Below are 16053 nucleotides of genomic sequence, written 5' to 3' on the forward strand. Positions count from 1 at the left end.
CAGAGAGTCCCTGGTGCAAGAAGAAGCAAAGTTGATTCTGTTAAGCTATATTTTTGTTGCTTGAGACACAGCATGAGCCAGACTGCAGCAGGGTTGTAGAAACATTTGCTCTAATCAACATTTGGGCAGACGGTTCAATCCAGAGAAGCTTGGATTCATCAGTAACAAGCTGCTTCCTGGGCATTGATACGCACATTGTGTACTTGCGTCTGTCACCCAGGTCAACCCTGCTTTATCAAAAGCAGTGTGAAATTGCGTACCCGACCCGCTTGAGACCGGGTCCTGCCCTGGTAGGTTCTGACCCGGTAGTGCATGCCAGTGTGAAAGGTGCTTTATTTACAGTAGACACAGAATGAGGGTTCCCCTTGTCCATTCCAAATAATGATCTTGCCTGAAGAGGACTTTCCATCAAGATTGTATTGAATACTGCAGAAGCTGCCTAATAGATGATGAAGTTAGGGTAAACAGGGGGGAGTGGGGTGATACTTTAACCGAGCTCCAGCTTTTTCTGCTTTCGACACACTGAAGTGTGAAATTACAATGTGCCTGCCTGCATACCCATAGTTTTCTTCCCTGACAAAATACATTTACTTGAAAGCATAAAGAGAAGGTCAACCAGGCTAATTTGAGCCTGTCTGCTGTTAGGCAGGTTAAAAACATTCAACTCAAGTTAATAGCACTACTGTAGATTCTCGCCTAGAGAATAATACAAGTGTGGCGCAGTTTAGGGTGAATCTGTTATAACTAAATACTAAAATCATTCAAGAAACCCTAGACTGGGCATTATCAAACAGCACTCCCTTTAATGCCTGGCTGCTTCCACTTACCACATACTCGAAAACCAGAGTTAATGTCTCTTTTGTGTGGATGATGTCGTGTAGCAGCACTATGTTGGAGTGTTTCAGGCCTTTCAGAAGCGAGGCTAGAAAGGGGAAAATAAAGAAACAAAGTTAAGTCAATGTGGGTACTTATCGGCGTAAACGTTACTAACATGCAATATATAAGTTCATAGAGGAGGGCTCCTTTATCTACACCAAGCTGTCCAGCTGCAGCCTTGCAGGAACAATTTAAACAGTCTGATTAAATCTGTTAATGTATTTACCAGCAGATCGTGCTTCCTATCCTTTTCCCATTTCCAACCAGTGTTTATTTTGCTAAATCCAGATACTGCTCTATGAGAAGTTGCTATAAAAACAACTGAATATCTCTGCCATGTAATAAACACAAAATCTTGTGAAAAATGTGTAAGCAGAATTGAATATGACATACTGTACAGTACATTTTTACAGTAATAAAACTTTTCATAGGAACTTTCCTTTCATTGATAACAATGATGAATTCTTATTTTGCAAAATCCACATGACTATTTAACCAGAATATCTGTTTTATGTTTGATAATCCTTGATTTCCAAGAATCCAGTTTGCAATTCATGCATATCTTTCAGATTCCTGCATAAAGATGGCTGCTCACCACAAACCTCTCAAATAACATTGTGGGAATAGCTCACCCTGTCCTTTTCATTCAGCTAGGAAATGTCTTTTTATTATTATTATTATTATTATTTATTTCTTAGCAGACGCCCTTATCCAGGGCGACTTACAATTGTTACAAGATATCACATTATACATTATTTCACATTATACAGATATCACATTATTTTACATACAATTACCCATTTATACAGTTGGGTTTTTACTGGAGCAATCTAGGTAAAGTACCTTGCTCAAGGGTACAACAGCAGTGTCCCCCACTGGGGATTGAACTCACAACCCTCTGGTCTTTAAAAGACTACCCCATATTAGAAGTTATAATAAAGACCACTACTGGAGCAAAACCATATACAGCTGTGGCCAAACATTTTGCATCACCTAGAATTTTAGGATTGAGACATCATTAAAAAAAAAAAGTATATGAACATTATTTAGATCTTTCATTTAACATCATGTAATCAAAGAAACTACAAAATGATTTGGAACTATATGTTAAACTACAAAGCACTATTGTGACAGGAGCAAATGAATCCTAGTCAACAATCTCCCTCACGACCTGTGAGGACACTGTATAACCGGAACAGAGTGCCCCGGAATGGATGGTTTGGCAGTTCATTTCAGGGTCAGTCGGAAGCCGGTCATCCAGGAAGGGGGCGGGGCCATGATACCAGAAGTCAGCACCTTAATGCGGTAGGTGATGTGTCAGTCACGGATTGGAGGAGATGTGATTGGCTGCACCACCGAAAGAGGGCGTGACTGAGTGTATTTAGGGAAGTGGCCCCAGTGATCTGTCCCTTTGATGTGGTTACGAGATTTGACCAAAAAGAAAACTGACGTAATTAATTATCGTAAGTGTTTCGTGACCATGTCTGTGTTGTGTTGTCTTATTGTTTTCGGTATGTAATTCAATATGTTAACATTTGACTTTATGAAGCTAAATTAGTTAATTCTATAGGGTGATGCAAAACTTTTGGCCATAGCTGTATACAAGTAATATTCAATTTAAACATTTATTCATGAATTCTGACATAGAAATTTTAAGAAGCCATATAAAATACACAATGTTCTTGGGGCTGGTTTATTTCAGTCATGCAAGTACCATATATCACATAACAAAAGCCCAGGTGTGGTTAAGTAAAAATCAGACAAGTCGTTCATAAGATATAACAAACCAGAAGAGGTCATAGCTCATGCAAGGTCACTGTGATATCCTGACAGCCTTAAGAATGGAAAGATCCATTTTACTTACAGCTGGATGAGAGGGTCTCAATATTTAGTTAAAGATGTAGCTACATCTGGACACACCGTGAATTTAGTATTCAGTGTTTGTTGCTGTTTTTGTAACATAAATCAACACCAAAGTGTTAAGTCATCAAAAGCACACAAGTTTCAACTTCCAGATCAAAATTACACACCACATATTATTTGATTTAATCACACCACAGAGGTTCATTAAATCATAAAAGTGGTGAGGAAATGTGTATTAATTTTAGCATCGAAGTTTCGTGTCTGGTCCTGTAGTTAAATCTGGCCATGATTAAAATGGTAAAAAAAAAATCATATCTGTTCAGGAAGTGAACAGTGAAAATTAAATAAAGTTGGATATTAATGAAACTGTTCCAGACTGCTGTTGGTTTCTTTAATGTGATTGCCAAGAAAAGACTTTGGAAAAAGTTTTGTTGTTTATATCAAGGTTAAAGGCCAAAGTCTTGGCCAATACTTTATATCAGAGAGGCTAATGATAACACTATGTAACACAATTTTTGTTCCTGGTTAGTAAGTGTTATTTCCTAATTGCTTATGCCTCAAAAGTATAGAAAATGGCTATTATTCCCCACAAACTTTGCTTTTGTGACCAGGACAGTGATATTTTGAAATTTACCTATTTCCAATGAGAAAACGGGTGAATTTGTGTCTTTTCGTTCACATAAAGACAGAAAAAAACAACATATGAATCTAAATTAACATGTATTTATAGTAAAGTAATACAAAAATGACTACAAAAGATTTAGAAGTGAGTAGTTTTTCGAGATTTACGATTATACTGTAAATCACTTTCACGAATCAGCCCCCAAATGTAGTCTCCCATCATGTTCTCGTTATACTGTCGTTCATTGACAGCTCATCCAGGAGCCTCAAAGCCGTGCTGCTCCATAATGGTAACAAGTACCTGTCTCTTCCCCTGGCTCACTCGGTGCACCTCAAAGAGGATTACAACAGCATCAAGACCTTGCTGGACGCCTTGAAGTATGATGAGTACGGCTGGGACCCCCGGAAGGTGCTGATGCCACCACTGCACATCAAATTGGGCCTTATGAAACAATTTGTCAGAGCTCTAGATAAGGAGTCGGCAGCCTTCAAGTACCTTCAAGACTTCTTCCCTAAGCTGTCTGAGGCAAAGGTCAAAGCCGGTGTCTTCGTCGGACCACAGATAAAGAAGATCCTGGAGTGCAATGAATTCCCCAAGAAGCTCACTAGTAAGGAGAAAGCGGCTTGGAACACCTTTGTCGCAGTGGTTCGGGGCTTCCTGGGCAATCACAAGGCCGAAAACTATGTGGAGCTGGTTGAGACTCTGGTGAAGAACTACGGCACAATGGGCTGTAGGATGTCCCTCAAAGTCCATATCCTTGATGCTCATCCTGATAAATTCAAGGAGAACATGGGAGCGTACTCGGAGGAGCAAGGCGAGCGCTTCCACCAAGATATACTGGACTTTGAACGCCGCTACCAAGGACAGTATAACGAGAACATGATGGGAGACTACATTTGGGGGCTGATTCGTGAAAGTGATTTACAGTATAATCGTAAATCTCGAAAAACTACTCACTTCTAAATCTTTTGTAGTCATCTTTGTATTACTTTAGTATAAATGCATGTTAATTTGGATTCATATGTTGTTTTTTTCTGACTTTATGTGAACGAAAAGACACAAATTTCTCATTGGAAATAGGTCAATTTCAAAATATCACTGTCCTGGTCACAAAAGCAAAGTCTGTGGGGAATAATAGCCATTTTCTATACTTTTGAGGCATAAGCAATTAGGAAATAACACTTACTACCCAGGAACCAAAAAATAAATAAAAATTTGTTACACGGTGTAATCATTTCACTACAAATTAACAATACTGATTGTGATTTTCCAGTGGAGTTTTCTTCTCAGGAAAAAGTTTGCTGGAAAAGCTATTTGAAACATTCAAATCCTAGTGTTTTGTATCGAAGGGTCAGCTACTGTAAAGTAGACCTGGGTGTTGTGGATACATCTACAGCTTGTAATGCTTTTTTATTTACTATTTATTAATTTTACATTCACTGCAGTCTGGAATTGAACCGCTGACCCTTGGCACTGAAGGCAGACATGCTACAGTTTTGCTAAAGGGGAGTCCCCTTGAGTGGTGTTTTTAGTCAGTGTCTTAATGCACACATGCAATTAGCCAATTTAGCCAGTAGGGATCATTACAGATTTCCCCTGCTTAGAGAAAGCTTGTCCTTGAATGTAGAGAAGCGGAGCAGCATATATCTGAGCTCAGCAATGAGACTGCACATCCCATGTGAGATGTACCACTAGTTGGGTGCCATTTTTATTATTTTTGTATTTATTATTTATGAATTATTAATTTTATATTCACCGTGGCCTGGAATCAAACTGCTTACCCTTGACACTGATGACAGACACGCTACAGTTTCGCTAAAGGGGGATTCCCCCTAGTGGGGTTTGTAGTCATGTCTTTTATGCACACATGTAATATGCCTATTCGGCCAGTAGGGGTCATTCATTACAAGCTGTAGCTGTTTTTATACCTTAAGAACAACTCTTTTTAGTCCGAGATATAATACCAACCCCATCTTTTGTTAAAATGAAACTATCAAGGGGAATTGAAAAAAAGCACAACCAAAAAGGTGAGAGTTCAGGACTAACAAAAAAAGTAAGACCAGATAATGCTGAAAAAAAAAATGGATTATGCTACCTAATATTCTGAGTTCCACCTTGCATTCTCACCATGCATAAAATTGCTTGCTACTCGGTACTGTGAGGTGCTAACAGCAGTACCAGATGAGAAATGATAATTAACACGATTGGATTTGTTTTCAGCAAGGGCACTCAAAACAGCCTCCTGAGTGAAATGTGTTGTTACTGTAGCATACGGTGGAGAGGGTTTTAAATGCACAGCTGCCTAGTCCCAACGAGAATTCAATCCTGCTCATTTAGTTAATCTCTTTTTAATCTTTTAGTTGCACTATTCTAGTGGTGTTGTTAGCAGTGTAGATATTAAAGGTGGCAGATATCTGAAAGGTCAAACTGTGAACAGTCATTTCCTATTCAAGCACTACAAGCATGGAAATGTCATGCACCAAAGGTCATAACATGGCACCTAAAATAAGTCATTTTTATTTTTTTTATTATTTTGTTCCCCCATTTACCCACTATTTAAACTTTATTTTATGTTTTAACTTGCTTTGGGAATACAGCAAACAATTTTTATTTATTTATTTATTTATTTATAAACAACAATCGCCAAAACCAAAAAAAAACAAAAAAAACCCTTTACATTAGCCTGGATAACAAAATTCCGAGGGCCCAATTCAATAATTTTGTATTAATTGAATCACAATGCATTGCATATATTTGCATTTTGCTAAAATTTCTCCCAGCTAAAATGTAATGAATTGGAAGTTGGTGAATAAATCACCACAAAAAATCAACATTAATCATTCCTTCAAAAAACTGTTATGTTGTTATTTTTGTTAACAACTTGTGCATGAACATTTTAATTAGTTGGCTGTCATTTAAAGATGTTTCCTATAGTCTCTGAACTGAAGCCACGTTTTTAAGCTTACTGCAGAAATAATTACAAATAGCTTTCACAAGTTCAAACAAATGATATTACAGAGAACACAGAAGGCTTTATGAAGTACACTGATCTATCTAATCACAAGAAGATAAATGTTTTTAAAGAAAATATCTTATCTTGATGCAAAAAAGCACTCATGTTTAGTGTAGTTCTGTTAAAATCGATTTTGTGACAATAGCTAATGTGATTAGTTTTATAAATACATGCTGGATTCAAATACACTTATCAAAATAGATCAGGTATGGCACTACATTTGCCTTCAAGTAGGTTTATGTGAGAAAAAAAAACTGAATATATATTTATCAAGCAATCTTTATTGAATCAACAGCATTCAAAAACAGAGATCATGGTGTGCCTTGCAGATGAAATTAAACTGTACACCCATGGGAACAACACGTTCTTCTTCTTATTGCTATTACTATTATTATTATTTATATAAAAAAAAGGAACAGTACCCTAAAATGTACTTTTCCTCATATTGGCATAGTCGTATATTATTTATATATAAACAAGCGGGGGTATATATAGCATGATGGGATAACATGGTTACCAGGACAAGTTTCTTCGCTTGCATTCCAATCCAGTGGAAATTCAGGATGGAGCTGCACTTCGGTAGTTCAAACAATACTGCCAACGATACGTCTTTTATCATTTTTAAATGTATGAAATGATTTCAAATTTCTATGGTTGTTTTGATTTGTACTGCCATTTCCTTGAGAACGAGTTTAGTCATGAAATGCCATGTACCGATCTGTCTGCGCTGGTCTTATGTGAACAGCCTATAGCCCCTTCATTACCGCCGATAATGGTAGGAAACAACAGAGAGGATGCACATTGACAGACTGAGCTCAAGGTTCAATAAAGACGGTTGCGAAGAGGCCGTAAAAAGAGTTTGAAATGTATCTGCGTCAAAACAATGCTGCCAATGAAAGATCTGCCAGGTAAAATACTCGCTGAATTAATCGATTTAATACAAAAAAAATGTATTGCTATTTATTTGAAATCTATACTTGTGGTGTAAACAGAATACTGAATAATCGTTCGCAGTATACGTTTTTTATTCCCTGTCGGAGAATGTCCTTACATAAAAGCACCCGCCCGCTCGTGATTTACTGGGACATTCTCAATGATAATTCTGTATCCTCAATGTATTCACCCTAATAAGATACTCTATTCTATAATATACCCTACAGACTATTGTATCTCTAAAAGCATACCCTACAGTATATGCCAAAATACACAGTACAGTCCAGAATACTGGAAATTACATATAATACAATACAATATCTTCCAGTTTTTTCAACAAATTGAAACCCTGCCCATCTACGATTGCTATGATTTCCAAACTTGCTAAATATGGTGAAGATTTGAGAAAATAAAGTGTATATAGTGTATTGAATGTGGGTGTTGCTTTTGTGAACGATGGGGCTGACAGGTCTGGATAATGAAGCGCTTGTGCCTTCGGAGTCCTCCCCTGCTGTCTTGTTATATTAGAACCTGTTCAGAGCATGTTCATCAGCCTTCAGCTTCCACACTTTAATTCACCACACGTTCCAGGCTGGGGCCGGCCAGCTCTGTAATTGTTGAATTAGTTATTTTCAAAGTAGTTTTCTGATCTGTACACATGGGGCTGGATGAGCCTATCTGAACTCAATTTACAGCTGTGAAACTGTCAGATCAGAATAATTTTCTCATTTAAATTGAAAAGCAGATTCCACCGGATAACGACTATGCATGCAAGCCTCTCTGCTCCACTAACACCTTGTCTCCAAGGAACAAGGGAGTTTTAAAAAAGAAACTAAAGCTTTTTATCTTTCAAATTAAAAGGGTTTATATATACCTCTAGCTTTTTTTAAGCCACACCATGATTCCTAAGCATCTGATAGTTACTTTCAAGCTAGTAAAACAGTCATTAGTGACTCCACAGCTGAAAGGAATATGGTTGTTATTGACATTAACCATATACACAAATCATATACTGTAGTACCCAAGGTAATAATCAAGAGACACAGAAAAACCTTACAAACAACATGAAAGGTTTCCAAAGAGATGTTTCGATAACAGAGGTGTTCGGATCAATGTTTTAGTGTATTCCCAGAAGTACACCAATTTTATATGGAGCGGGAGAGCGGAACTGGGTAGTTGCTGGAACGGAGCGCGGCGCGGACATTTTCGGCCTGCTCTTTCACAGCACTGAAAAGAACTGAGCATGGTTTTAGTTTTATTAAATACATGTTCGGCCATGGAGTTTGCACAAAAGTTTTTTAAACTTTATGCCCCAATACAGGTCTGAGAATGCGGTTTATATTTTCTGCACTCTTAAGGATAGCTAATTCACTACAGGGTGGTCCGTCAGCCCCGTTGAGACTCACTCATATGTGTTCGTGGGTTGCTTTGAGCTCCCTATGAGATATTCAGATACAAACAAGCCCAGTATAAAGCTAATTTGATACGAATCATATGCAAAGTTTGAAATAGGTGAGTACCTGTTAAAAACCTGTTCATTGCAAGATGATATTTCCTGACTTTTCCGGACTGGAAACAACCATAGAGCGGAGCGGAGGATACTATGAGCGGTGAGCGGAATTCTGTCCCCACTCTGCTCACATTCTCAGACATAAGATAATCGATTTAAAACAATGACATGCAAAGTCATCATTGCAACCAGACATCCAATGATGTACATTTAAAAAATGTTTTACTGTAAATAGATATGCATATGTCAACATACCTTCCCTGATTGCTGTAAAAGGAGTCCCTTCTTCTTCTTGTAACCTGATCATTTTAAGGGCAACTAACTTCCCATTTACCCTAATAAAAAGAGAACAAGAACACTTTTAAAATACAATGTTTAACATTTTAGAGAATATAATCACAAAGCAATTAACTGAGACTTACAGCATATGATTATGAAACAAAAGCAGATGTAATACACCAAACATATCGTAGTGTGGAAAGAAAGTAATTTATTATTATTATTATTATTATTATTATTATTATTATTATTATTATTATTATTATTATTATTGCTGATAAAGTAAGGGTTATTGCCCACATTGCCTAACAGGTAACACAGCAATAATGACCCAAGTGCAGTAGAGCTAACATGTTGAAAAGACCTTTGCAACAGCCTTTAAACTTACAAGTGTAAAAAGTTGTCAGAATTTTCACAATGAAATGAAAACTGACAGGTACGTTATTGCCTAACCAGGCAATAGTTCTATGAGAGGAATCTATTACATGTTTTAAATGAAAGTGCTGAAGCTAAAAGAAAAGTAGCAACACCAAGAAACTTATCAACCTTGTTAGATTTGAATTTATTTTATTTCCTTTGCAGCTAGTCCAATTCACTGTAATCCACGTTCAACAGCTGCTTGTACTGGTTTAAAGAAAATGGACTTCAAAACGATAATTTATAATTTATACTCATTTTAAATTTATGAACAGAATTTCATTGTGCAGCTCAGGTGCAATTTGCTTGCAATATTAAAATAATGTCTGTGACAACATTTGTGGGCATGGTGCCTGTTGGAGTCAGTTGAATGAATTGGTATTTTAACAGGTTTTAAACAGATCTATAAAGAACGTACTTGCTCTTGCCCTTGTATACTGTAGCGTATGACCCTTCTCCTAGTTTTTCAAGTTTTTCGTAGGAGTCTGTTTTTCCAAACTTTGGGCTTGTTGGCTGTAATGAAAACAGAAAGTTCAGAAATGTTAGCATACTGAACAGTGAAAAATACATTCAAAAAGGTTCATCAGAATCGGACTGTCAGATATCCTTAACTGCCATGAATCCGATTTCATCGTGTAATGCCACCAGTGGCACCACAAGTATAATATCTTTCTTTGTCCTCTTGTGAAGCAAGATATTGTAGATACATATTTTACGATAACATTTATTTTACTGTGATTTCACCGAAATGTTACAAATGAAGGTTGAAACTGTGGGATACTCTTCCTATTAAATGAGTCCCACTCCTGCTCTCAGACTTTTTGGTTCCAAAAATAAGAACATAAGAAAGTTTACAAACGAGAGGAGGCCATTCGGCCCATCTTGCTCGTTTGGTTGTTAGTAGCTTATTGATCCCAGAATCTCATCAAGCAGCTTCTTGAAGGATCCCAGGGTGTCAGCTTCAACAACATTACTGAGGAGTTGGTTCCAGACCCTCACAATTCTCTGTGTAAAAAAGTGCCTCCTATTTTCTGTTCTGAATGCCTCTTTATCTTATCTCCATTTGTGGCCCCTGGTCCTTGTTTCTTTTTTCAGGTCTAAAAATAAGATTTTTTTTGTTCCAGAAATATAGATTTTTTGTTTCAGATGAATTTGTTGTTTTATGTCACATCTTCACATGTTGCTTAATACATAAAAAAAAAAATCATAATGCATTAAAAAGTGAATTTGTGAAGGATGCTTATACAGCAGTATGTGCAGAAGAACATACTGTACAGAAGTATGTGACTGTGGCAGGGTGAAGACGCCAACCATGGGAAATTATGTGTAAAATAGATTTTCATAATGTTATCCTATACACAGAATTGTGTAGTTTTGTCAGAGAAAGGGTTAAAAATCCCTGACAAAAATCCCCTTCAATCAGGCAGGCCAGTCAGCCATGTGAATATGTGGCTGTATTAGGCTGAGCCTCAGTTGACTGGATTGGAAATTTAAACATGTCAATATTTGGTCAGGCTAAATTGCCTAATTAATTGGCAATTTAAAGCGGTGCAGCTGTATTTAAGCACAAGCCCTTGTACTGGCAAGCCTTTGACTAGCTGGTCACCCTTACAGAATTACAATTCACTGTTTATACCCACCACTGATTGGATCAAGAGAGACTTTTTTACCCATGTTAATTCAACCCTACTGTTTTAAAATGTAATCCCACCATTAATGAATCAAAAGTATGTTTTTAACACTGCAGAAATAAATATAGTGGTAGAACAAGCAATTGTGGGAGATGCAATGGCCAAGTCTGTTACTAGAGTCACAGAGCTACGTTTGTGTAGCAATAACTGCCAGTCTCTGAAAGGGATCCTACAAATCACTATATGATTAGGTGTAAGTGAACCTTAATAGAAAATGACCATACAACTCACTGTCTCACTGTTCTGTTAAGAACCATGAAGTTAATGAGTGTGAGAAAATGCCAGTTCTTAAACAGTTTACCTGTCATGTTTTGATTTAAAGTAAAACACAAACTGTCCAAGCAGTCTCAAACAACAAGTTAAGATTATCAAAAACAGCTGAATGCACAACTGTGGTATACATTACTGGCTAATGTCAAGACTAAGAAGACAAGAAACAGATAATCTGATAAAGACACTAAACTCCTCAAGAAACTTTAAATTATACAGGACAAACCTATACTGCGCATTAGCCTATACTAACTGTGGGTGGAATTCTAAAAAATTAAGTATAATTATATAAACATTCAATGGTACAGAAGTCTCTGTGTATAGGAACACCTTAAGAGAACACTTCGCCTAAGAGCCTAACACCCTTGTGGTGAAACTGATTTTTCCCCCATTGTAAATGCTCTGCCTAAAGGAACAAGAAAACTTTGCTTATAAGAACACCTTTTTGGCACTGCTAGCGATTCGTTCACAACTGATAAAGTACTGTTTTGTAACATGATAATTAACCTAAATTAACATGGTTTATTCAGTCTTTTCAAAAGCGACTTGTCATCACAAGAGTGATTGCCTCGTTTTGTATTCTGATTTTCATAAGCGCACCTCATCGCTACAAAATGGCATGTAAACAAGTGGCAAAACACGCCGCTGTTTCTCTTGCTACAAAAAGTTGGAAATTGTTCGAGCTCTGGAAGAAAAACTGAATCAGACACAAGTCACTGAGCAATTTGTTGTTTTCCGCTCTGATGAGTTGTTTCACCATTCTGTTAAATCATTTTGTACGTGGCTTGAATTTTCCTCCTCTACAAGTATTCTAGGACTGCTGCTGTATTTTGTAACGTGTGCAGGGGTGCTGTGTTAATTTAGTTTGACAGTTAGTTTATTAACGTTATTTTGTCTGTTACTTTAATATTATAGTTTATTAACATACGCTTGCCTATTGCTTTTCTCTTATTCTGTTCATTTCATATGTTGATGCACGTGCGTCATGATACATATATTTATTTATTTATTTATTATTATTATTTGTTTATTTAGCAGACGCCTTTATCCAAGGCGACTTACAGAGACTAGGGTGTGTGAACTATGCATCAGCTGCAGAGTCACTTACAATTACGTCTCACCCGAAAGACGGAGCACAAGGAGGTTAAGTGACTTGCTCAGGGTCACACAATGAGTCAGTGGCTGAGGTGGGATTTGAACCAGGGACCTCCTGGTTGCAAGCCCTTTTCTTTAACCACTGGACCACACAGCCTCCTATTTATTGATTCATATTGTGTCTGGTGGTCAACACTTTAGCTAAGAGAACACTTTGCTTGCTTCCCAAGGGGTGTTCTCTTAGCCGGAGACTACTGTATATCTAAACTGGCAAGTTTTTTTATTTTTTTAACTATGGATGCATAACCTTTAACTCCATAACTTAAAATTGCAGTCTGTACTGAGAGAAGTCACTCATGGTTGCATGTTTAGGTGATAGTGTGTGAAAGGTATCTGAAAACCAATAAACATGCCCTGTCTTTTTCTTTCCATTTTGATATATATCTGCACGTGATGAATAAGGGACTGGGATATATAATAGGCTTTATTCATAAAAATCTAAAAAGTACTCTTTATAAGATATCTACTAGGCAGACCAGCAACACAAACCCACCATAAAAATACTCAAAATAAAATACATACATTTTTTGAAATTTAAAAAAATATGTACAAATACATGACACTCAAAGATAGTAACTGCAGAAACTACTGTATAAGGCAGTGGTACTCAACTCTGCCCCTCAAGATCTAATCCAATCCAGGTTTTTACTCCAAGCAGGTTCTAATATAGTTAATTGATGCTGTTAAGAGGCAATTAACTAATTTAGGACCTGATTGGAATAAAGACCAGGACTGGAAACTGGAATTAATCTCGAGGGCCAGAGTTGAGTACCACTGGTATAAGGATTAGTAAATGTCCCAGGAATTAAATAAATATGGTGAAAAAATTATTCCAGACACATTCAAACACTACAAACAAGGCAAATGTGACCTTGTACACTTATGCACTGGCAGAAACGTGTCCCAGCTTAAAACAGACATTTTGTCACCTAAACCAGCTGCTTGTACTGCACGTTCAGCATGAAGGATTGGTTACGCTTCCCGGCTGTAAGACACTGAAAATTCAGACCTTTATCTTTACTTTATATTCTACACTTTTGTTTTTCTGGTAACACGAGAAAATGCCCCTCTTTTCATCTAACAGTTGAAGCTTTTTTTAATTGTGAGTTGCACTTTATTTGGGCAGAAGGAATGCAAAGCACCACTGCATGGAATGTGCAGGCTATGCAGATAAAGAGAAACCAGGGAAATGAGAAACGTTTCACTAGCATAGAGAAAGTGAGGGGTACTCTCATACTGGAAACCATGTAAATATGTCCTCAACCATGCAGTTATACTGCAAGATGATTCATTATATACGACCAACCAGGATAACACTGCACTACAATTGAATGAGATTCAACTCATGGGTCAGGGTTCAGCTCAAGCATGGCTCTTCCTGGTTTTGTTGCAGATGTCTCATATCAGCCACTGCACCGCTTCCTTCCACCTGAGTAGGCTACTGAACCTGTTCTGCACCAGCTGCTTGTGATTACAGTTGGTTGTCAGCTCGCCTATACTAAAGCCAGTTACATGTACATAACTCTTAAAAAAAATACAAATAAACAAACAAAACCTTACCCATTTATAAGGGTCTGTGCCAGTGCATGGGTGTGTATATGTGGGGAGTACTGGGTAGCAGGGAGGGAGTTAAAATCAGGGAGGCTCTCTATCAAGATAAAGTGGAGTTGGATGAAGACTGGCTCTGCCTGAAGGCTCGCCAAGCGCTGGCCCAATAGCGAGAGAAGGAGAGGAGCTGCCGGTCCCGGAGGCGAGCGACGTGTGGCTTTACAAAGAGCCATGGTGCCTCATCTGTGAGGAGTGGGGGCACTGTGTGCTTAACTGCCTCCTCCAAGAAGATGAGTGCCCAGCCCCGCCACCCCTACCAGAGTACCCCACGCTGCTGTCAGCTCTGCCACAACCGCCACACTACCAGAGTACCCCACGCTGCTGTCAGCACTGCCACAACCGCCACCCCTACCAGAGTACCCCACGCTGCTGTCAGCACTGCCACAACCGCCACCCCTACCAGAGTACCCCACGCTGCTGTCAGCATTGCCACAACCGCCACCCATACTGGTGTACCCCACACTGCTAGCAGCAATGCCGCTGCCAAAGCCACCACTGCCGGAGTGGCCAGCGCCACCGCCACTGTCGGAGTGCCCCGCGCTGAGGTCAGCATTGCTGCCGCCAGTGCCAACACTGCCGGATTGGCTAGCGCCACCACCACTGTTGGAGTACCCTGCGCACCTGCTAGCTGGAGACGCTTTAATGGGAACCGATTTTCCTCTATTAAAAATGTGCCAGTCAACTTCGGTTTGAGGGCACAATAAAAAAACAACATTTCTCTTTAGTGGGACGATTGGCGGTTTTCTCACCAGCCTTGCGCTGTACACTGAAAGTTGAACAGCAGTTTCAGTACAAAAATGTCTCGGAGGAGAAACAAACTGCCACTTGCTGACAAAGCAAAGGTTTTGGAAGCTCTGTCTTCCGCTGCTACTCAAGTTCACATCTCTAAAAGCCAGGCTGGGCGGATAAGCAAAAACAGAGATGCTATTGTGGGTGAGTGGCGATCAAATGCAAAAAACGAAATGAAAAGGAAACGCAAGGGGAAAGACAGCAGGCTGTTGTCAAAGGAGCGCATATATTATCAGGGCCAATGCTTAAATCAAAAGCTGGGGACCTTGCTGTACAGATGGGGCACACAGAGTTTGAACCAAACTATGGATGTCTTTCTCGCTGGAAGCAAAGACACCAGATAGTGTTTAAGCATGAGCATGGCAAAAAGCAGGATGCTGATTCAGCAGCAGCACAGAACTGGTTAACTGAGATCCTCCCAGGTCTACTCAGTAATTACACTGCAGACAACATTATGTAAATTATGTATTGCAGACACATTATGTTAATAAACAAAATTACAGCACTGAAGTAAGACTCAAATGGCTCTAAATACTTGTTCAGGTTTCTGTGCGCTTTATCTGCTGTACGAATGGACTAATCCGAGTTTTCGTGTTGTTTAACTGCACTTCTCTAGCGAGATGCCTGCTTAAGCGCGATGGTTGTTCACTCCACCGGGGTGTCTCGCTGTACTTGACGTTTCAAAATCTAACATGAAATACTGTACTACTATTATGGCTTCCGGTAGACTTTTGCGATATCATTTTCTAGTTTATTTGATTACATTTAAATAAAATATCTAAATTATGTTCATGTCGTTTTTTTTGTTTTTTTCAATTATATCTTAAAATTCTAGGTGATGCTAAACTTTTAGCCAGAGCTGTATACTATTGGCTTTATCTGAGTATCTACATTTTCAATTTTTATAATGTTTTGTATGTTGCAGGTAGGCTTATGATAATTTCTACTGAAAGTTCATGGCAACAGGTGGTAAATATTTCCACCAGACAACTGCATTAATAAAGACCGGGGGCACATTTCAGCCATG

General features: G+C 38.4%; 1 protein-coding gene across 2 annotated transcripts in view; it reads right to left on the reverse strand.

The window, feature by feature from the left end:
- The window catches only part of LOC117435835 (cyclin-dependent kinase 14), a 198424-nt gene that overhangs the window by 132608 nt on the left and 49763 nt on the right, over window positions 1–16053 (reverse strand). For both annotated transcript variants that reach the window (XM_034059293.3, XM_034920855.2), the window contains 3 exons: window positions 9932–10026; window positions 9073–9152; window positions 828–922 (listed from right to left, as the gene is read on the reverse strand). In XM_034059293.3, coding sequence (XP_033915184.1) covers window positions 828–922; window positions 9073–9152; window positions 9932–10026 — 270 coding nt within the window. The remainder of the gene's footprint in view (window positions 1–827; window positions 923–9072; window positions 9153–9931; window positions 10027–16053) is intronic.

The sequence above is a fragment of the Acipenser ruthenus genome, chromosome 3 (genome assembly GCF_902713425.1).
Source record: "Acipenser ruthenus chromosome 3, fAciRut3.2 maternal haplotype, whole genome shotgun sequence".
NCBI lineage: Eukaryota > Metazoa > Chordata > Actinopteri > Acipenseriformes > Acipenseridae > Acipenser > Acipenser ruthenus.